The 22,299-nt window shown below is 56.6% G+C and overlaps 1 protein-coding gene and 1 long non-coding RNA gene across 3 annotated transcripts in view; both read left to right on the top strand.

Moving 5' to 3' along the window:
- LOC308057551 overlaps positions 1-22,299 on the top strand; it is a 332,648-nt gene that overhangs the window by 256,772 nt on the left and 53,577 nt on the right. The gene's annotated exons all lie outside the window — the stretch shown is intronic.
- On the top strand, positions 13,002-15,403 carry LOC308057516 (acrosin-like). 2 transcript variants are annotated; one of them, XR_013925311.1, is made up of 4 exons: positions 13,002-13,180; positions 13,499-13,699; positions 14,038-14,739; positions 15,198-15,403. XR_013925311.1 is itself a non-coding variant. In XM_080411597.1 (3 exons), exons 1-3 carry the CDS (start codon positions 13,092-13,094, stop codon positions 14,414-14,416), a joined length of 669 nt encoding a protein of 222 aa, XP_080267723.1. In that variant the 5' UTR covers positions 13,002-13,091; the 3' UTR covers positions 14,417-15,403. The 2 variants fall into 2 exon arrangements, 1 of the variants encoding a protein (XP_080267723.1); XM_080411597.1 differs by having other exon boundaries at positions 14,038-15,403.

Here is a 22,299-nt window from a genome sequence, read left to right as displayed (position 1 = left end):
CCAGTCAAGGAAACACATTGCAATATGCAGTTTTGCTTACCCACAAAACAAAATGGAATTTTGTGTGGGAAGGGAAAACAAACAAGCTACCACCCATCAGCACGCTCCACCGGTCAATATCCAGCCCCTCAGGGTCCGTTCTGGGCATGTTCAGATGGGAAGATGTACTTTGCACTAACTACTTCCTCAAAATGATTTACATATGCATAAGGCACTTGCCTATGTCCCTTTGCTCCTGGGGGGTCTTTAATGGGGTCTTTGGAGAGCGCTGGTGGTCAACAACTTGGTGAACTTCAGATGAACTTTCCTGGGGCACCTGCACTCTACTTGTTCTTATAGAACTTCATTTCTTCTCTGTGCTCTATGCTTTGGAAGGCAACGCTCCGCTACCCCACTTCCCTTGGCCACTGCTATAGCGCAGCTGCCTCAGGAGGCTTGCCACCCCTTGGTGAGCTAATTCAATAGGTGGAGTTAATCACTGCTGTAGCTGCAGCCTCTCCTAGTGATCCTTTATAACTTCACCCCATCAGCGAGGAGAAGCGCCCAGCTCTGCCGCTGAAGGGCAGAGCCCCAGCAGGGCCCCAGCCCAGCCCAGGCTGCGCCTGCCCAGCTCCACATGGCTGCTGGGAGGCTGAGGGTGGGCAATGGCAGCTCCCAGCATGCCACGGGAACAACATGGCTGCCCTGCAGCACCGGGCCTACAGCTCCCAGCATGCCCTGGGAACAACCTGGCCATGGGGCTGTCCCCGGCCTACAGCTCCCAGCATGCCCCGGGGCACGCCTTCTCCCAGCAGCCTCCCCAGGCAAGAGAGGGGAAACACCAGCCGTCCCCAGGGGCAGGGGTCAACAAAAGCCACCCAAGCGAGTGGGTGGCCAAACTGGATGCCTCAGGGTCAGGGTTTGTCTCGGCGGGTAGATGAAATTCCTTGGCAGCGGACCTGTCAGAGCCCAGGTGCTTTGCTCCACGAGTCTCACGTGCACAGCCCTGTAGCTGAGAAGAGTGGCGAAGAAACCCTGCGCAATGGACGATGCCAGCCACAGCTGTGCACGGGCAGCTTCCAGCCCTGGGCAGGAGTTTCCTCCTCTGGCTGTGCGGCGCAGGGAAGAGGTGGGAGCTGTGCCGGCGGCCAAACAGCCCTTCGCCAGCAGCACGTGGGGAAGCCCAGCGGCAGCCGCCTGCTGGCTGCAGGGGAGGTGGTGGCTGCGTGGCCACCGTGTGTCCCCGTGCAGCCCCGTGTCACAAAGGGGCAGTGATGCGACACCCACCCGGAACTTGTGACCTCACCTGGCCAGGGCTGGACATCCTGAGCAGCGGGCCAGTTGGGCCGAGCTGCCCGTTGGGACAACTCCTTCTTGAGCTACTTGCGTGGCTACCTCTCTCTAAACATTTCTCCTTTCCTGCTGACCCCTCCTCACCTTCCACCCTCTTTCAAAGGTAAGTTGGCTTTGACTTTTGGCACAGATCCTACAGGAGGTAGATCGGGAATAAAAGTGGAGGCCGCTCTCTGCCTCCCAACCTCTAGGCTGAGCTCTTCCACCCTTCTAGGCTGGCCAGGCAGGCGCTATGGGGAGCGTTCCTCTTGGCTAATTCCTATGTCTTTCCCATCGCCTAGGCTAGGAAAGTAGGGAGGGGGCAGCCCGAGGCGTTGGGCTCAGCGTAGCCTGACCCGAAGCCCACCTTGACTGGTGGGTCAGGAAGGGAGACCGGAAACACAGCCCAGCAATGGCAACCGTTAAAGGAGCGGCCAAAAGGCAGTCACTCCTGCAGACAGGGTGGGCAAATGTGGGCTGGAGAGCCAGAGGGCTCTGCTGCCAACAGTCGCTACAGGCAGTTCAAACGACCACTGGAACACGTTTGATGGTGACTGCTGGCCTCTGGGTTTTTTGGTGCTTGAATGATTTTCTTGAGCTCCGCTTCTTTCATTGCAACCAGGTGACGGGATTGGAGCTGATCTTCTTTTTCTGGACTGCGTCCGGACATCCTTTGTCAGCCAAAGCTTCCTGCTGCGCTGCTGAGAGGAGCGATGGCCGCAATGGGGAACAACTCCTGTGAGTAACGGTTTCACCAGCAGCCTTGGCCTTGGTGAATCCCCAAATGCAGTGGGCACGGCTGGTGTTCCATCCCGCAACGTTGCTGTAGGGACAACCTCAAGGGAATTCTGGGGCTTTTCCTGAGAGCAACCAGGCCTACCCAGGGTTTTTGTGCAACAAAACCATCATTTCCCTGCAGTCGTTGCCGAGGGAATGGCTCCACCACAAAGGATCCTCTTTCCCCCGGAGAAGATTTGCATGGGCTGGCAGCAAAGGCAGAGAGCTGGAGCAGGCCTCTACAACCTGGGCAACACGTGCTTCCTCAACTCCGTGCTGCAGTGCCTGACGTACACCCCACCTCTGGCCAACTACCTGCTCTCTTGTGAGCACAGCGACTCCTGTGAGTACTTTCTGGAAGATCTCCTTGTCAGTCTGTTGGGCACTTCCCAAGGACCCCCAGAACCTGCCGCTGGATGTAGGAGAAAAGCAGCCCTTCTTTCTCAGCCACCGCCAAGGGGGTGCTCTTGGAACACTCAAGCCTACAAGCCGCTTGGCCTATCGAGGCGTGTTTGCTGTCACAAAGACGCCTCTTTCTAGTGCTGCCCGTCGTTCCCTATTCCTACATATAACCTACATATTTGCTGGTTGCACAGAAAACTTCTGTCAGCGAGGCATCCCTCTCAAGCATGTTTTCTGTGTACTGAGATGTCGTGGGCTTGCTGGGCCATTGGCACCTGGGGACGACTAGGAGACTGTCCTAGCAGAACTCCAAGGTCTCCATGAGGTTTCCCATCACAACGGCTCTTTGACTAACCTGACCAGCTTGCTTCCTTCCCTCCCTCCTTCCCTCCCTCCCTCTTCAGGTCAGCAGGAAGGCTTCTGCATGGTGTGCATCATGGAAGCGCACGTTAACGATGCCTTGTCCACCTCAGCCTGTGCCATCCAGCCCAGGGCCGTCATCAATGCCCTCTCACGTAAGTCATCTCAGCTGCTTTGACGTGCTATCCTCTGTTGGTAGAGGACTGAAGTACTACCTTCCTCTTGATTAGGAATAGGAGGGCATTTCACGCTTGGCATGCAGGAAGACGCCCACGACTTCTTACGCTGTACTGTCACTGCCATGCAGACAGCTTGTCTGGCTGGAAGCAGCGCGTAAGCACAAGCAAACGACCTTTCAATGTTGCCCAGCGTTTTGGCCTCCTTGACGTACCCCATCAAGGAAAGCCTATGCCCAGGGCTTTCAGGCACAGGAAAACTCTTGGAGGAGATAACTCTCTGCCTTACCATTTCCTTCCAGCTGGGACATCTCTTCTCAATATACTACCATCGTCCATCAAATATTTGGGGGCTTCCTGAGGTCCAGAGGTATGTTTCCACAACTGTTGCTCTCCTTACACTTGCCTGTGCCCTGCCGTGTGTCTGTGAGAGACAGCTGAGCGTGGGGCTGGCTCAAGTAGGGATGAAGAGCATAAACGGGCACAGTCAATCGACTTCGCCTGTCGCTGATCATTTCCGTTTGCCTTCCAGTCACGTGCTGCAGCTGCAAAGCAGTTTCCGATTCCTACGAGGCCTTCCTGGATGTGCCTTTGGATATCGCAGTAAGAGGGTTTCTCACTGGGCTTCAAGTCGTCCCAAGCTCCTTGTGGCTTCCCAGAATCTGTGCGGCTGGCTTTGAAAAGTGCACTGTGAACACAGGAGAGCTGTGGGGGTGGTGGGAAGTGGTATGGGTGGTGTCTTCCTGCAACGGCCGTGGCAGTGGACTCCTTGTAGATGCCAGCTTTAAAGCTGGACAAGCACGCATTATCCTCTCTGCACCCCTGAGGGACTCTCAGCCACCTTCTCTTTGCCCTCCCTCAACACCCATCTGGCTCCCAGGCTGATGGCTCGTGTTGTTTTCATTCCTGATGACCCTGCACACCATCGGTATCTGAACTGAGCGGTGGCACGGTGAGGTAGCTCTTAATAGTGCCGGCCGGGAATCTCTGGGAAGGGAGGGAAATGTTCGGCATCATACCCTCTTTCTGCCTCCCTCTGGCCAAGGTTTGCAGGGTCACAGTGGATCTCCTCAGCGGCAGCTCCCTGGATCTTGTGGGCAACTCCTCCTGAGTGCTTGGGCGAGGGCATTTCCACCAGCTCAGAGCTCTCCTTTCTCACCCCTCCAGGCAGCCTCATCTGTCACCGCAGCTCTGGAGGACTTTGTCAAACCCGAGCAGCTGGCTGGTGAGAACAGCTTTCGATGTGACAGGTAAGAGGATGACTAACACCAGGTTAAGACTTGTAGCTGTGTGGAGATGCTGCGTGTCATCGAGCCTCAGGAGGTTCCATGCACAATCAGGAGGCACAGCTTTTCTTTCTTCCAGCCTAATGGTTCTGAAGTCATGAAATGGCGTGAGGACGTGTGAGGTGGAAAAGGTTGTCTGGCCGCCGTGGGGCAAGCTAGGGTGCATTTCAGCGCTTTTCTCTCTGCTTGCTTTCAAGCTGTGGCAAGAAGGTTACCGCCCTCAAGAGGTTTACAATCGAGCGCGCGCCCAGGGTTCTCACGCTGTGCCTGAAACGCTTTGATTTCTCCGGCAAGAAGATCGGCAAGGTGTGTACGCAATTGGAGGGCCACTTTCTTTCTCGTCGTGGAGCAGGAGATTGCCTAAAGCAGCACGCTCTGTCACAAGCTGTTCAGGTGGAGCTTTTGGTGTTCCCTTCTGGGGAGAGGAGAGCTCCTGTGGCAAGGCAAGCACATGCTCTGCTGCGACAGAGCTGCTCTGGCCGAGAGCAGTTTCCTGCCACCCAAGGCGTCACCTGCTGCTTCAGGGACAAGCGAGTGTTGATGAGCCCCAGGGATGTATTTCTACACAGCTGGGCCCCGGTCTTGCCAGGCTCTTTCACGTCGTATGCCAGGATCCCTTATGAGCCATCTTGGTCTCTCCACAGTTTGTGCAGTATCCCCAGTACTTGGATCTCCAGCCATACATGTCTCAGGGAGCTGCAGAACCGCCCCTCTACACCTTATACGCTGTCCTGGTGCACAGCGGTGGCAGCTCCTTGGCAGGACACTATTTCTGCTACACAAAGGTAAAGAGCCACTTCCTTCATCTCGGGGACTATGTGTGCTGGGGAAGGCAAACTTTGGCGGCGCTCTTTCTGGCAGCCAAGGTTCTGGGGGAGAAGGTCTCCTGACCAGCTGGATGGGATTTGCGTTGGCGGACTCTTGCTTGTGTAGTTTTCTGCCTGTGTCGTTCGGGAGAAACCATGCAGTTCATCTCCACATGTCCTTGCCTTTCTTTGACAGGCCAGCAATGGACTCTGGTACCAGATGGATGATACGTCTGTGGCTTACTGTGACCGCAACACAGCTCTCGGGCAGCAAGCCTACTTACTGTTTTATGTCAGGTAACAGCCAGGTCTAACAGGTGTTCAGAACACGTTTCCTTTTCAGGGTTTTGCTGTTTCTCTTCTGATCCTCCTGAGTTGTTCCGTCCCAGGAGGCAATTACTACCCGCACCACTCAGGGCTGTCGAACGTGACCTACCTGCCGCCAGTCCTTCCCTTCCCTTGCTGGGCTTTAGGCTGCTGCCCCCATGTAAACCGCTATTTGTCTGCTCTCTGTAGGTGGCTGATAGAGAGCAGAGTCCCTAAAGGGGCCTACAGGGAAGATGGGGGGGTGGGGGTGGGGAGGAGGACAGAACTCCTGCTCAGGGAGCGTAGTGATAGGGTGAGGGCCATTAGTTTTCAACTTAAGGAACGTAAATTTAGATTTAATGTTAGGAAGAATTACTTTATGGCAGGGGTGGGGTGACCGTGGAAGTGGTTGCCCAGAGAAGCTGTGGATGCCCCCTCCCTGGAAGTGTTCCAGGCGAGCTTGGACAGGGCTTTGAGCAAGTCGGTCTAGTGGAAGGTGTCCCTGCCTGTGGCAAGGGACATGACCTAAATGATCGCCAAGGTCCCTTCCAACGCAAACTGTTCTGTGATTTTACGATTCCACGAAATGGAGGCCATAGCGGGTATGAAGAGGAGGTCTTGCTGTGACAGGGGCAGAGTTGGTGGGAAGACCCCAAGTGAAGTCCCCATTTGTAGCCTGACATGTCTTCTCTCTGTCATACAAACCGCTCCGAGTCGATGAGTGAAGCCCAGTGGAGGTTGCAAGAGCAGCCCTAAGTGGACATCACTCTTTTTTCTTATTTTCCCCAGATGCTCTGATGGGAAATCTAGTCAACAGGCATCAATGTCACCAGCACCATCATATGCCTGCTCCTTCTTCGGTCAGCAGCAGGGTGGCAGGCAGCAGGCAGACCCTGTGGGACCACGGGATCAGCCTGATTGGACTAAGGTAACTCTGGGGAGGTGGGTCAGGGCAGCAGATGGACAGCGGGTTTCTTTCGGGGGTCTTGGCATTGCTCTCCTTGCCCCCACACACTGCAGCTTTCTTCAGAGCCACCACGCTGCTCCGTCTCAAAGCATCGCCCCTAGATCCAACCTACTTGTGTGCCTTTGGCCCCTCTGCCTTTGCAGCCCTCCAGGAGGGCCTCGGGGAGGTCTTTAGTTGTCGCCTCAGAGAGCTCTGGAGGTTTCCCACTGCTCCATCCCCTCCAGAAGGAAAGGACAGGACCTTTTCACAGCTCTCTTGGCAGGATATGGCGACGGGCATGGAGGACTCTGCAGAGGACAGCAGCTCCTGGCCAGGCGGGCTCAGCATCACCTCCCATGTGGACACGCCCTTGCATCACTCCTGCGTCTGTAGGAGGCTGGAGTCCTGCACTAGAGCTGCATGCCCACAGCGCCGTCCACCATTTGACCATGTGCTGCACACTGCGCGAGAAGACAGCCACCAAGAGGAGCACCGATTCAGCCCTTCTTCCTGCTGCCAGAGGAATGGGTCCAGGAAGAGAACGCGGAGCAGATCCCCGCAGGGCAGAAATGATCTCCACAGCTGCTTCGTGGAAACCACAGACTGCAAGCGCTCCACAGGGAGGAGGAGGAGATCTAGTCCTCCAAGTTGTCACCACACTCCCAGGGATAACACAGCTCCAGGGCCCTCCAAACGCAGCTCCCAGTATACTCCCGCACCCAGGGCTGCTCCCAGGGAGCAAACCCTGCCAATGCAGAGAGCGCGGAGCAGATCCCTGTGGCACCGCTATGATCTCCACAGGCAGTTCACAGAGTACCACCCCTCAGCAGCGGGAATGAGAACTGGTCCTCCAACACAGGACCGTGCTCCCAGCGACAACAGAACGCAATGGCCTTCCCACAGTAGCTCCCACTTGGCTCCCGCACCCAGGGCTCTTCTGGAGCAAGCCCTGCTCAGGCAGAGAGAGTGGACCAGATTCCTGCGGACATGGCTAACATCTCCGCAACTGGTTAAAAACACACACCGTTAAAACAAAACACACTCCTCAGGCCTATGCCAAGGACGAGCTGCCACCAATGAGGTTCATCTTCCACAAGGCATCACCATGCAGGAAATCTTCCAGACGAAAAGGAAATGATAAAATAAAGACATATCAAGAGCTGGCTAAAGGCTTAACTGGGCGGAGTAGTGAAGGAGAGGCAAGCTTTTAAGTGCCTGAATCTCCAAGAAGCAAGTGGAGTGTTGGGAGGTGTCTGAATGATCGAAGAGTAAGGGGAAGGGAAATCTAGCAGGCAAGCGCAAGGGCTTCTGTGCAGATGGGCTGCTGGAAAGGGGACTTCAGACGTGGCGTCCTTGGGCATGAATGTATCTGCACGCTTTGGTGGTCCATTCTAAGGGGGGCTAGTAAGGAGAAGGGTGACACCAGAAAAAGCCCAGGGCTGGGACTGCCAGGTGGGTAATAAATATCTCTGAACCTGTGCAGACCCAAAGCTCCACTGCAGGCTGTCCAGCAGGTCCCTAAGGAAGGGATCCGTCAATCCAAGGAGCCAGTGAGCCACTCGGGTCTCCAGCCATCGGCAGCTCCAAGCCACCTCCAGGGGCTTGGAGACTCCAGGGGCGATCACCCAGAGGCAGAACTGAAACCCATCGCTTGGCAATTACAGCCTGCCTCTTCAGGGGAAGCACTTCTTGTTTCCTCCAACCCTTCCTCCTCCTGACGGCATCCTGTCCCACCATGCGGAAGGGCTCTTCTTAGAGATGTCTCTTTTGGGTTGGAATGCTGGAATTCAGAGCCTGCCTTCCTTGCAAGGAAACATGCCAAACACTAGAAAGCTTCAGGCCACTTTGGAGGCTACGCTCTGGCTGCTGAGGGAAGCAGGTTGGTTTGTTAGCTTCACCTTTGCCGGGGGCTGTGATGTGCCCGGCCCCACCATCCCAGCACCAGGACCACCCAGCCACCCTCTTGAGGCTCTGGGAAGGCGGGTGATATTTCCTTTACTGCGCCAAGTAGCTGACACAGGGTTCAGTCATTCCCTCTTTCTTGGCAATGCTTAGGATGGGCTTCAAAGAGGTTTAGTAAAACATTTCCCATCAAAACCCCTTTTGACAGAAAATGGCTTTTGGGCACGATGCAAACTCCTGTGGAGAAGAAAAGTTCACATCAAACCTGCTCAGGCGATGTGAGAGACCTTCATGAGAAACCAGGAGTTGTTTTCCTCCTCCCAACATTTTTGGCAAGGTACTGCTGATGCAAAAGGCTCTGTGTTTTCAAGGTGGACACAGGTTTGTGGTGGAAGTAATGGAGACGTTTTCATGTACTCCTGGGCCAGGAATCACTTGCGAGTGCTTGAATCTGACAGCAGCAGCGCCCAGGCAGAGCTGGGAGCAGCCCCTGGCGACTTCTCTTGGCTTTATGGCAGTGTTTGCAGCCCCAGCACGGGTCCCCTGGCCCCTGCAGAGACCAGGCAGGAGGCTGTAGGGAAGACTCCCACCGATGGCTTTTGCCTCCAGGCTGAAGCGCACTGTCCCAGGCTCAGGAGCCGCCACCTCCGCGCTCCCCTACCCCATGCTGGGGCAATAAGGCAGCACTCCTCCTTCTACAGAACAACACCCCAAGCTTACGCCGAGGATGAAATGCCGATTTCCTCCTCATGCAGGTTTCTCCCACGGCTACAGGCTGCCACAGGGCTGTAGGGTCGACGTTCACAGGTGTCTCGAATGCCAGCACAAGTGTGGCTTTTCACAGGCAACACTGCAGGGAGATTTCTGGAAGGGTGTATCAAACCACACATATTCATTTGCCTTTCGAGTCTATTATGCCGAGGACCTGGCAAGGTCACTGGTTTTGCACAGCAGCGGAGATGCTGACGTAGCCACATGAATCCAAGGTCCAGGGGCTTGAGAGGAACAAACCTCAACATCTCGGTGCTCACCAGAAAATCAAAGGAGCTGGCAGTGAGACGGCTACATGAAATTGCATGGCAGAAATGGAGAGGCAGCAAGCTTTGGACCAAGGAAGCAGCTCTCTTTGCCCGGGGGCTGTAGCAAACTGCCGTGTTTCCTCCCCAGAAGCTTCCTCCGGTCCCCGCACTGCTCGGCACTGAGCGCACAACGTTGCACTGCCAGTAGCACCAAAGGCAGACAAGGGGACAGGAGCAAGGTGTTACAGTCAGTCTGGGGTGGGAAGACAGGTGCGAGCTGACCAGGGCAGGAATCGTCACGGCCCTTGACAGGGTAAGTCTCGGCCAGCAGGGCAATGCAGAGGAGGTCCTGGAAGTGTCTCCTAGACCTGGCACATGTCACAGCTGAGAGGACCTGTCCCGATGGCTCTCCTGCATTTTCTGGTGTGGGGCAGAAGACATGCTCCAGGGCAGGACTTGCCTGCTGCACCACGGGAAGGACAGAGCATGGTGGACCCCTCCTCCCGGGGCCGGCTGCAGGGCTGTGAAGGTGGCTGTGCAGGCAGGGGTGCCCAGTGCTGTCCTTGCCAGCAGGGTCCCTGCAGCCCAGGGGGCTGTGTGCTGGGCAGCGACTATGCTGCCTGCCAGGGGCAGCTCTCAGCCTGCCGGGGGGCTCCCCATGGAGATGCGGGGAGAAGCTGTGCATCGCGTCCAGGCAGGTTTTGAATGTCTCCAGAGAAGTAGACTCCACAGCCTCTTTGGGCAGCTTGTCGCACTGCTCCAACACTGTCAAAGCACTATAAAAACTAGCTGGCTGCTACAAGGCTTTTACCATCATATGCCAGGTTAACTTCAATAAGTAGTTCCCACGCCTTGCCCCGGCACAGCCACCAGTCCCCTACAAGGTTTCAGAAGTTCATCTACGGGCCATGCTCTTTCTTCAGCCTCTTCAAGCCAGTCCACCCTGCTTCTCCCGGGGCCTCTCCTTGTCTCTCCACCATCTTGGGAGGGGAGGGAGGGGGTGGGGGGTGGGGGGCGGGTGCAGGAAGCAGCCACAGCTGCACATTGTCCACGTCAGCCGCCAACACACCACCCCTGAAGCATGCCCACAGCTGTACGTTATCAATATCATTGACCTGCCTTCATTCCTCTATAATTCCTCTACAATTCTCCCCCAGGTTTTTCTTTTCTTTTTTCTTTTTCTTCTTAACATGCCATTGTATTTATTTACGTATTTAACATGTATTTAACAATCATCACAACATTTTCAAAATAAACTACTCATACAGTCCAGACAACTTGTCCCTGAACTCTTTTGTTCTTCTTTGTTGAAACATGTTTTACAAGTGTATAGGATTTGACCTGTGATGTGGTGTGCTACATTCTCAACTCTGGTGGGATCAGGAGGACTCACGGACACGGAATACTCATTTGAAACTGGTGGGAACATTGATAATGTATGTTAAGAAGAGTGATTGTTGTGTACGTACCCATTTCCCTGAATATACTCAGGCAGGAATTCCTCTAGCTGGTATCCCCATTCTGTTTGGGACTAATGGGAATAACTTGTGGCTAAGACCAGGGTACACTCATTGGAACGAGACTGACCTCCAGACTTGGACAACACTGAATCCACACTTGTCCACTGTGAAGTGTGTTACTGCAAATGAAGCCAAGACATACGCAAATGCTCCCGCAGAGGGGGCGTGCCTAGGTGGGCAGCAGCTGAGGGCATGCGTGCTAAGCACCTCCAAGTCCTTCCTGCCTCCAGGAGGTGGAGAGGTGGCCAGTGGTTGGCAGGCCTGGTCCTCTTGCAAGGTGGGGATGCTGGGGATGAGCAAGCACGTGGGCTGCAGCCACAGGCCATCCACATGCCTGAAAGGCTCTCTCACCCCTCTTGCTGGTCACCTAGTCCAGCTTCAGGTTCACTGGAGAGTTGCGCGTGCACACAGGGCTCCCAGCAGCAGCTGGCCCGAGACACTGGGGCTTTCCAAGCGCCGGCTGCCTATGGCCTGTGCTGCCGTCAGCCTTTGCTAGCAGCCAGGCCAGGGGACCCACCGCGCAGCGGGTGCAGAGTGGGCCCACACAGGAGGGGCTTTGGGGTGGCTCTCCAAAAGAGGCCAGCGGGTTCTGTGGTGATCAGGCACAGGGCTCAGGCAAGCAAAGCAGCCAGCACTTTGCTTCTGTGTGCCTGGCTCCTTGATCCCCCCTTCTCTCCATTTGCCGTGCTTATACGTGCCCCTCATCTTCCCTGGCTCCTCCCTTTCTCAGCCCTGCTCTCCTTGGCCAAGACAAGGCCAACCCCGCTTATTTTGCCCCATCACGCTCCCAGGTTTGCCCCATCTGTCAACACACATGGCCTTTGGGTGCTCTTAGCTAGGTCCCCTTGCACTTGCGTGCCATTGCTGACGGGCTTGCCTGGGAACTGCTGTCCCTGCCAGAGTCCTCTCCGCAAAATGACCCCAAGCTCTTGAAGGTCAAGCAGCTGTGAAGCGTGGCCACCTCTGACGCCATTCCCCACTAACCACCTGCCAAATGTGGTGCTGGAAGAGCAGCGTATCCCCAGCAGACAAGTCGTCTTCTCCAAGGACGCCTTCTGCCTGCTCTCCGCAGACCCATGGGAACCGGCAGCAGGTCCCTTGTCAAAACACAAAGCAGCCTTGAGCCCGCTGGCTTGGAGGCCCAGTTCTGGGGCCTAGGAAGCCCTGCTGCGCCTCAAGCGCCTTGAGAGCAGCTCTTCCACTTTCAGGCAGAGCCTGCCCGCTCCTCCTCCTTGGGACCCAGTTGCTCCCTCCGCTGTGTTCCTTATGCCTCGCCACACAAGCCAGGGTGGCAGCAGGGAGCTGCCGCACCTTTCACAAGCTTTGAGGCTGCCATGCTTCAAGCCACTGCCCTCGCCCCCCACGGACCTAGCCCTGCTGCGCTTTAAATGCAGCGCACGTGCCTGGATCCTGCTTCTCTGCTGCACTCCAGCATGTGAGTGAGCAAGGCTCCCCAGGCAGCGGCAGAAGGCAGACTCCTGAGACAAGGCTGACGCAGGATTTACCAAAGCCATGGACAGCAATGGCACGTACGGCTAAGAGCAGGAGCATCCTTGTCTCTCGAGAGCTTCACCTTGCTTGTCCTTGCCACAAATGCCCTGCTCAGTGTGCGCCCAGAACTGCAATCAGACTCATAGATAGCAAGGAGGACACGAAGCCTGCCAGAGGGCGTTGCTGTCACTGACATAGCCAGCGAGGACTGTGCTGCACCTGCATTTCACTGTTCTTTGTGCAGCAAGGTTGACACTGCTGGGCTACGCTTGGCTTATTTGGCTTGCCCAGCACTGTTGCCGGCCGCAGCCCTAAGAGAGATTGGCTCTTGGACACCCAGGCATGCGCGTGCTGCCTGTAGTAGCCCCGTTCTCTGGCGTCTCTTTATTGGGAAGGAGCTGGTGGCATAGGGCTGCAGAGAGCAGGGCGGCGGGGAACTTCCCAAAGAGGCTGCGAGGCCATGCTCGCTTTTGTCCTGTGAGCTGTTAGAAGGCAGAGCTGGGAGCCAGGCGCCGCTGCCTGCCATGGGGCCTGCCCACCCTGATGGCGCAAGCAAGGCATTCCACAAGGCTCTGTCGGGGTTAGCGGTCCCAGCTTCTGCCTCCACTCCTGCTTGGGACCCCTCCTATTGCCTCCCCTCCCTACCCTCCCCCCCCCTCCCCCCCCAAAAAAAACCCACCAAAAAAAATCAGCCCCACGTCCAAGGGAACCCTGGGCAATGGGAATCCTGCGGGCAGTACATCGGCCGCCGTACTGGTGGCGACAAGCCCTCGTCCTTGCAGCTGCCACATGTCGCTGGCAGCGATGGATTTTCTGCGTCTCCTCGTTGTCCTGCTGGCCGTGTGCTGTCCTGTGCACGGCACATGGGACAGCTGTGGGTAAGTGGCCCCAGGCTCTGGGAGGGAGCTTGGACAAGCCTTGTGGGCTTCACTGGAGGGGGCCTGCTTGTCCCCCATGGCCACCCCCCAGGTTCCTGAAAGCCATGTGGGAGGCTCAGTGCCTTGACAGACAGCCGGCAGGCTGCCGGCACAACTCGTCTACGGGCTGAAGCAGAAAGCCGGGCGAGGGGAGCGGGTTTTGGCCCCACGGGTTTCCTCGGCCCGTCTGGCCATGCCTTGTGGGGAGGGAAGACGGCTGGCCTTCAGCCGCAACGGCGCAAGCCATCCAGCAGCACAGTAAGGAGTTTCTGGTTACAGAGGGAGCTGCGGGCTTCGGCCCATGGCTTTGCACTACGGCATGTCGCGCGTCGTGGGTGGCACAGATGCCCAGCCAGGGGCCTGGCCCTGGATCGTCAGCATCCAGGCTCTCGTGGAAGGAGGCACGGCGCACATCTGCGGGGGCTCCCTCATCAGCCCACAGTGGGTCCTCACAGCAGCCCACTGCTTCATCGAGGTCAGGTAAGGAGGACCAGGGGTCGGGGCTAGCCCCACAAACTAGCAGGTGCCCTGAGCGCAGCAGCACGTGCTACTGCCGTCCCCTTGCCCTGCAGCACGCCCAGTGCCTGGGCACTCCGGAGCCCCGCCGAGAGGCTGCTCAGGAGAAGGCTGGGCTCGTGCCACTGCTTCCCAGCAGCCTCCCGCTCGACACTGCTTGAGCCCAAGGCACGCGAGGGCAGTCGCAGCCTCCCTAGCGCTGCTTGCCTCTCTCCCTCGTCAAGCAGAAGGCAGGGCAAGTGCCGGGCTGCTGCAGCACGTGGCTGCGCTCCCTCTGAGCCCTCTCTCCATCTGCCTTCCAGGGACATCACCGTCTTGCGCGTGGTGCTCAGTGCTACGCACCTGACTCAGCTGGGCCCTGAGGCTCAGGTGCGCGCCGTCAGGCGGCTGCTGGTTCACCAGCGCTACTGGAACGTCACGCAGAGGAACGACATTGCCTTGCTGGAACTGGACCAGCCTGTCCAGTGCAACAGCTACGTACAGCTTGCCTGTGTGCCCGACGCCTCGCTGAGAGTCTCAGAGCTGACAGCCTGCTACGTCAGTGGCTGGGGTGCCAGGAAAGCAAGAGATGAGTGGCCCAAACGCAGTGGCGGTGCCAGTGCAAGCTTGGCCAGCTTGGGGAAGCAGGACGCGCTTCCTGATGGCAGAGGCGAAAGCCAGAGTCAGGCTGTGGGGGCGTAAGCCTCTCTCTTCGAGAGAGGGGCCGGAGCCATTGACCCAGAGCAAGGCAGAAAGGCAAGAGCGGTCCAGCGCCTGTCCGCACGCAAAGCCAAGCCCCGGGGGAGGGCTTCAGCCAGACGGGGGAGGAGAACTGGCAATGAGCTGCTGGGTGTTCATTCCTTTCTGTGCTCTTCACGGCTGGAGGATCGGCATACGCGCTGCAGGAGGCCCAGGTCCACCTCATTGATGCCAGGGTCTGTAACAGCAGCGGCTGGTACAGGGGGGCCATCCACACCCACAACATCTGTGCTGGCTATCCGCAGGGCGGCATCGACACCTGCCAGGTAGGAGCGTGCTACAAGCCAAGCCCCGGCAGCGCAGGCAGCCCCGCCACAACCGCCCAAACGTGCGCCATCACGGCCTTTTGATGGCCACTCACACCCCCAAGGCTGGGTCCCCACCGCTGAGGGCCTTACCCGCCCTTCCCCATGGGCAAGCCCTTGCCCAGGGCCTGCCCGCCTTGTCCCAGAGGCCTGGCACGCTGCCCAGAAGGCCCACCCGGTGCCCTTGGCAGCCCAGAGCTCCACCATCCCAGCCGTCTGACACACCTTCACCACCACCGTGAAGAGCGGTGAGAGCGAGCCCTGCCTCACAGGCCCACCGCCCCCTGCCAGGCAAGCTTCTACAGAGCTTGGCTGGCCACTGAATGCAGCTCTGGCAGGTGCCCTGAGAGAGAAGGAGCCAGCCACCGGGCTGACGGTGGCCACCCAACAACCCCTCCATCCTCTCTCCTGTGCTGCAGGGGGACAGCGGTGGGCCTCTCGTGTGCCAAGACAAGAGCGCCGACTACTTCTGGCTTGTTGGCGTGACCAGCTGGGGGACGGGCTGTGCGAGAGCAAGGAAGCCCGGAGTCTACACCTCCACCCAGCACTTCTACAACTGGATCCTGGTGCAGATGGGCCTGCGCCCAGCAGTAACCACTACTGCAAGGCCACAGCCAGTCTTCACCTACACCCCCCTGCAGAGCCCAAGGCCAAGGCCAACAGAATCGAGCCGGTTTCCACCCTGCCCGTTTCCAGTCCAGAAGCTGCTGGACTTCTTTACTCGGCTGCAGGAGCTCCTGCAGTACCTAAGAGCGAAATAGCTTGGAGCAGCACGATGAGGAGCATCCAGGGCAGGCTGCAGCGCACGACGACCATTTCCTGCTGGGGCAATTCCTGCTGATGAAAGGCAGCCTCAGTGACAAAGGCCTGCTCTGTCCTGCCCACGCTCCTCGCAACGGCAGAACTCAGCAGGCTGCCTTCTTGCAATAAAGTGTTTCCCTTGGCATGGCTAACCATGCGCCAGTGCACTGCAGTCTCCTGTGCGAGGCAAGGACTTCCAGAGCCGGCACCTGCCGAAGGAGGCAGGCTGCCAAGTCGGGCACAAAGGGTCACCGCAAAGGGCTGAAGCTCTGCCTGCTCCGAGAGAAGCATGAGGGAACAGTGGAAGGAAGGAAGGCAGGTCATCGGAGGGCTCAGGGCCTTGGGGGTGGCAGTTGGAAGCAGAGAATGCCTTAGGCTGGCTCCTGCTGGCATCCCCGTGGGCTTCTGTACGAGGCGCAAGCCAGCTTGAAAGTGGCCTCTCAGGGCCAGCTGGGCTTCAGGGGAAATCCACGAGCTGGGGCCTTTGCTCACGCCACAGAGTTCCTGGGCTTCCCCAGGCTGCTCTGCTTTCACAGCTGCACCATGTTTCCAAGCCCAAGCCTACGGCTGCAGTGGCTGCAGGGAGCACCATGAGCTTTGAGTGGGAGCAAAGAGGCTGCTGCTGCTGCTGCTGCTGCTGGGCAGTTGCCCCCCTCCCTGGCTGCCTTCTGGCTGTAGTAGCGGCCACGCTAGAGGAGCAACCGGAGGCCTGGGGCATACCAGACACCTATGGAGGTGTGCTGCGGGGACTCGAGTGGAATGGTCGAGACTAGGGGACCAGGCCCCCAGTCCGGTGTCTTTTTGAGGGCTTGAGGCTCTGCAGAGGGGTCTGGGGTGTAATGAAGGCCTCAGAAGGGGGCCTGAGTGGACTAGAGAGAGCCTAAGGCAGCCTCCGGGTAGCCAGGGGAAAGGGTGCCCAGTGCCAGGTGGCCTCCACAGCCATCAGGGACCTGGGCACAGGCACTGTCATGTGGGGAGGCAGGGAGCGTGGCATGGGCTTGTTGTGCTCATCATCTCCTTGCCCCTTTGCGGTGCCTTGATGTTGCAGCTAGCCCAGGCACTGCCTCCCACCAGCACAGGGACCCTTGCACAGCACTCCAGCTTCAGATCACTGGCACCGGCTGCCCAGAGAGGCTCTGGAAACATTGCAGCACCACCTGCACAGGATTTTGTGCAACCTGCTCTAGCACAGCCTGCTTTTGCGGGGTGTTGGACTAGATAATCTCCAGAGGTTCCCTCCAACAACAACCATTGTGGGATTCTGGGACTCGTGGGACTTTGGCTGAGGAAGAAGAGGTCAGGATCCTCAGGCCACCCGACACCTGACTGCCTTCCCAGTGCCTGTCCAAGAAACCTGCCAGTCCTCACTAAACAGAAGTTGGACCTGCACACGTGGGCTTGCACATGTGCATGAGCACTGCAGGGCAACAGCCTTCTCTCTCTTCCCCGTCCTCTACTGCAGGGCGAGCGCAGATGTTCTGCCAAGGGAGCACCAGTCTGCACAGGCCCTGCTGCTGTCGCTGTCATGCAGCGGCTCTTCTACCCTGGGCTCCCTCTACTGTGTCCCACACCACTGGCCTGCTGTGATGGCAGAGCCAGTGGCACTACCCTGTTGACGCAGAAGGCTCGGACACAACTGATACGACCAATGTGATCAAGTTGGTGCCACTTTATTAAGGGATACACAGCAATTTATACTCTACAGATGCTATTAACAGACTCACAGCAATTTATACCCCCAGCTAAAAATACACACTCTACGCAGGCTTTGTTATGTAAAAGGTGATAGGTTATAACGACTCGTTCACACGCTTCCACCTCCCCTAGGATTAGTCCCGGTGTGGTGCCCACACGCTGCTCCCCCCTTGTGCACGCATCCGGTTTTTTCTCACTTTTCTGTCCAGCTCCCTTATCTCTCTGCGAATACACAGTCTCTTTGTCTCTCTTGGCCTTGCATATGTCCTTCACAACACCTGCTGCTTGTTACAGCTGCGGCCTGCTTGGCCTGCTATTACAACAACGTTACGTGGTCTGCATTGCTCATAATATGTCCGTTGTCTTCCAGTCACTCCACAAATCCCCCTTTTTGTTTCTGAGCGATCCAGACCCCTTTTATCAATCTGTTCATCATTCTCATAAAGCAATTCCACACGCAGCCCGTTATCACTAAAGAGATTACAATGGCAATTAACATCGTTATCCCCGTGCAGAAAGGAGTCTTTTAACCCTCCAGTAATTCCTAAACTCTGTAGCCAGTCCATTAACCCGTTCTCAACCTTTATGGCCTGTACGTTTTTTCTCAACTCTGCAAGCTGCTTATGAATAGAGTTCGAGTGATCAGTCAAATTCATACAACACATTCCTTAGCGCTGTTCACTATAGGCTACTCTCTACTGTTCATGCTGTTTCCTTATCTTCTAGAGGTGACATCACATTCCTCCTTTGTTTCTGTCGCATCCTAGTTTCTTCTCATACTCCCTCAAAGTTATTGAACTCTTTGCTGCAGGATCTCAGCTGCACATCGCCAAAGCAAGGCCAAAACTGCACATTATCCCACTGTCTCTGTTCCATACGATTCTACAGTTACCGGGATCCCCCTCCCCCACCCCCCGTTTGTTTGGGGGTTTTTTTTGAACAGCTAGTACCAGGCTTGCCATGTTCTGCAGGGCCCTTGCAAACATGACGGCAAACAAGGCAATAGCAAACAAACGATACTGCCAATTGAGTGAATGGATGCCAAAAAGGCTGACATTTTCAAAGATTTTCATAACATGTTGCTGCAATGGGGCGCCTAAAATCCACGCAGCATGTACCATCAAAATCCTCACAGCCATGTCCTTGAGCCAACAACAAAAAGCCAATCCTTGCTCTGTTTTGTATGTAATAGTGGCCAATTTGACTCACGTTCTTAACTGCCTAACAAACAAGGTGATTTAACTCTTGAATGCTTTCCCTGCTGTTACTCCGGATAAGAGAAGAACCACTGCAATATGTTCGCGTCAGTTCCATAAATCAACTACATCATTACCTGCTTCATCCAAAGCTATATTGCGTTTAAGCGCATTATGCTTATCAACATGTTCACGTGTTGATTTATGTGGGTGTCATGGTCCCATCATAGCCTCCTACTACATTAGCATCTACGTAAAGACAACTATCGACGCTCAAAGTGCAAACAATATCAGCTTCTTTTGGATTAACATTATACAGAGGTAATCACTTATCCCCGATATCAAGGCTTTCAGCAAGATTCTTCATTCCCCACATACATTCACTCGTTTGCAACAACGTTTGCAAGTCAGGAAGGGCACACCAAGCCAGGATGTGTTCACTTGCTGTGCTAAGGAGACCCACACATCAGTTGTTGGGTTGACTGGCGGCAGCAGCGCTCCCACGGTCCGGCACGCTAAGCTCAGGCCGCACACAGCGAGCAGGTATCCATCGCGGACCTTCACCTGTAGAAACACAAGCATCACCTCTCCCGCAAGTTAACAATCCATGCAGTCCTGCCAATGCCTGGTATGAGGGTCTTTCCCACGTACTAAGACACCTTGGTGCTTTTGCTGCTTGTCACCAGTTGACACAAAATATCGTACAATGGACATGCAGTCCTGCCAATGCCTGGTATGAGGGTCTTTCCCACGTACTAAGACACCTTGGTGCTTTTGCTGCTTGTCACCAGTTGACACAAAATATCGTACAATGGAAGGCACCGCATGGTCGACAGAGATTTTCAAAAAGTTCAAAATATAGCATGCTTTCTCTGAACGTGCCTCTGGGCCATTCCCCTTTTCTGTTTTTCAAGCAGGCGTTTAAGAGTATCATTCATGCATTCAACGATGGCTTGGCCCGCAGGGGAATGGGGAATACCAAATTGCTGGGTATTTGCCCCAGCAGACCCCAGGCCCCAGCACCATGTCCCCATGGGCAGGGCACGTGGGCAGGCAGCCTCAGGACCGTGCTGGGCAGGATTGTGCCTGCAGGAGGGCTGCTCCCAGCTGTGGGGCTGCCCAAAGGCTTGGTGGAGATGCGACTGCCGGCACCACTGTGTCTGTTTCTGCAAGCCCCCGTGGTGGCAGCGCTGCTCCCAGAAGAGCAGTGGGTTGCCCTGCCAGTGAGCAGCTTGCGGAGTGCAGGGCTGGGAACCCTCTGGGGTGCACCCCCATCTGAAATGTTAAATCTTTCCTCTATCCTGGTGCTGGGGCCCATCCATCCATCTCGCTTCTGGGGCTGTGTCACCCTCAGTGCCTGAACCCAGTAGGGATGTGGGCACTGCTGGCACCCACAAAATGGGACATGGGGGTGTCTGGTACCACAGTGGGTGTGCTAGAATGGGGGGACCAGGCTGGGCTAGAGAAAGGGGCCAGCATGAACCTCATCAGGTCCAACAAGTGCCGACTCTGGCCCCTGGGGATGAACAAGCCCAGGCCCCAGCACAGGCGGGGGCCACCTTGCTGGAAAGCAGCTTGGCAAAGAAGGTCCTGCCGGGCTCCTCAATGAGCTGCCTGCTGGGCAGGGGATCTGTGCCCCTTGCAAAGGGGGGATCCGCTATGTATTGAGACCCCACGGTGAATCCATACACCACGAATAGAAAGGCATGTTATCCCCAGGTTGGCATTTCAAATGGCTAACAAATGGGGTATGGCCTTGGTGCCTTAAACATTTTTGTCCAATCTAGATAACAGAGTTGAAACATGGGAATAAATCCCCCACCCCATCAAAACACTCCCCTCAGGAATTGTTTGTGAACCATTTGTTGTGAATCGTGGAATAGAACAATGGAGCATGGCATACCCCAGACTTGTGAACCCTTATTCCAAGCATGTGTCCTTGTTGGGGTTTTCAGGCACCAGGGTTTAAACCTGGAGATCCCACCTGTTATGAAAAAACTACCAGTCAAGGAAACACATTGCAATATGCAGTTTTGCTTACCCACAAAACAAAATGGAATTTTGTGTGGGAAGGAAAAAACCCAAACTACGACCCATCAACACGCTCCACTCTTTGATATCCAGCCCCTCAGGGTCTTTTCTGAGCATGTTCAGATGGGAAGATGTACTTTGTACTACCTACTTCCTCAAAATTATTTACATATGCATAAGGCACTTGGGTATGTCACGTTGATCCTGGGGGCCTTTCTTGGGGTCTTTAGAGATCGTTAGTGGTCAACAACTTGGTGAACTTCAGCTGAACCTTCCTGGGGCACCTGCACTCTACTTGTTGTTACAGAACTTCATTTCTTCTCTGTGCTATATGGTTTTGATGGCAACACACCGTTAACCCACTTCCCTTGTCTATTGGTATAGCCCAGGTGCCTCAGAAAGCTTGCCACCTCTTACTGAGCTTATTCAATAGGTTGAGTTAATCATTGCTTTAGTTGCAGCCTCTCCTAGTGATTCTTTATAGCTTCATCCCATCAGCGAGGAGAAGCGCCCAGCTCTGCCGCTGAAGGCAGCAGCCTCGAGTCAGCAGGCTGCTCCCTAATGGAAGCAATCCCGACTGCCTGGATCTCACCGCTGAGAGGCTGTATTTAAAAATGGAGTGTTTTCCAGCAAGGGAAACAAGGCTTGAGCACTCATACTCCAGCTGGTGACTCTCCCAGGCAGCTGCATATTGCCAGTCCCTCAGCAGGGCAGGTGTAGCCAGGGCCCTGCCGGAGCCAGCAGCAAAACACGCTAGCCCTATTCCTGCAGGAACTACGAACGCCGGGGCGGCTGCAGGGGGCTCTGCGAGTCGGGGTGCCTGGTGCCTGTGCCCAGGGCACCTGCCGGCACCTCTTTCCCTCCTTAGCTCTCGGCTCACCCCCAGGGCTGCCCCGGTCGGGCCTGACTCCAGCTGCCCCAGGGGCCTGGCACACCGGGGGGTTGGAGCCTCCCCACCGCACCCCCAGGCAGCCAGCAGGCAGCAGACATCCCTGCGCTGGCCTAAGGGCCTCCCTTGCCCCACGGCCGGCCACAGGCCCCCCTCAGCTGGGACACAGCCCCAGCACAGGCTGTGCCTGCCCAGAACAACATGGCTGCCAGGAGGCTGAGGGTGGGCAACAGCAGCTCCCAGCATGCCCTGGGAACAACATGGCCGCCAGCAGCCCCGGGCCTACAGCTCCCAGCATGCCCTGGGAACAACATGGCCATGGGGCAGCCCCGGGCCTACAGCTCCCAGCATGCCCTGGGAACAACATGGCTGCCAGCAGCCCCAGGCCTACAGCTCCCAGCATGCCCCGGGAACAACCTGGCTGTGGGATGGCCCCGGGCCTACAGCTCCCAGCATGCCCTGGGAACAACCTGGCTGCCAGCAGCCCCGGGCCTACAGCTCCCAGCATGCCCTGGGAACAACCTGGCTGCCAGCAGCCCCGGGCCTACAGCTCCCAGCATGCCCTGGGAACAACCTGGCTGTGGGATGGCCCCGGGCCTACAGCTCCCAGCATGCCCTGGGAACAACCTGGCTGTGGGATGGGCCCGGGCCTACAGCTCCCAGCATGCCCTGGGAACAACATGGCTGCCAGCAGCCCCAGGCCTACAGCTCCCAGCATGCCCTGGGAACAACCTGGCCATGGGGCAGCCCCGGGCCTACAGCTCCCAGCATGCCCTGAGAACAACATGGCTGCCAGCAGCACCAGGCCTACAGCTCCCAGCATGCCCTGGGAACAACATGGCTGTGGGATGGCCCCGGGCCTACAGCTCCCAGCATGCCCCGGGGCACACTTCCCAGAAGGCCCCGGGG

This window comes from Falco punctatus (genome assembly GCF_963210335.1).
Source record: "Falco punctatus genome assembly, contig: scaffold_22, whole genome shotgun sequence".
In the NCBI taxonomy this organism is placed as follows: Eukaryota; Metazoa; Chordata; class Aves; order Falconiformes; family Falconidae; genus Falco; species Falco punctatus.
This window is presented reverse-complemented; position numbering and strand designations above follow the sequence as displayed.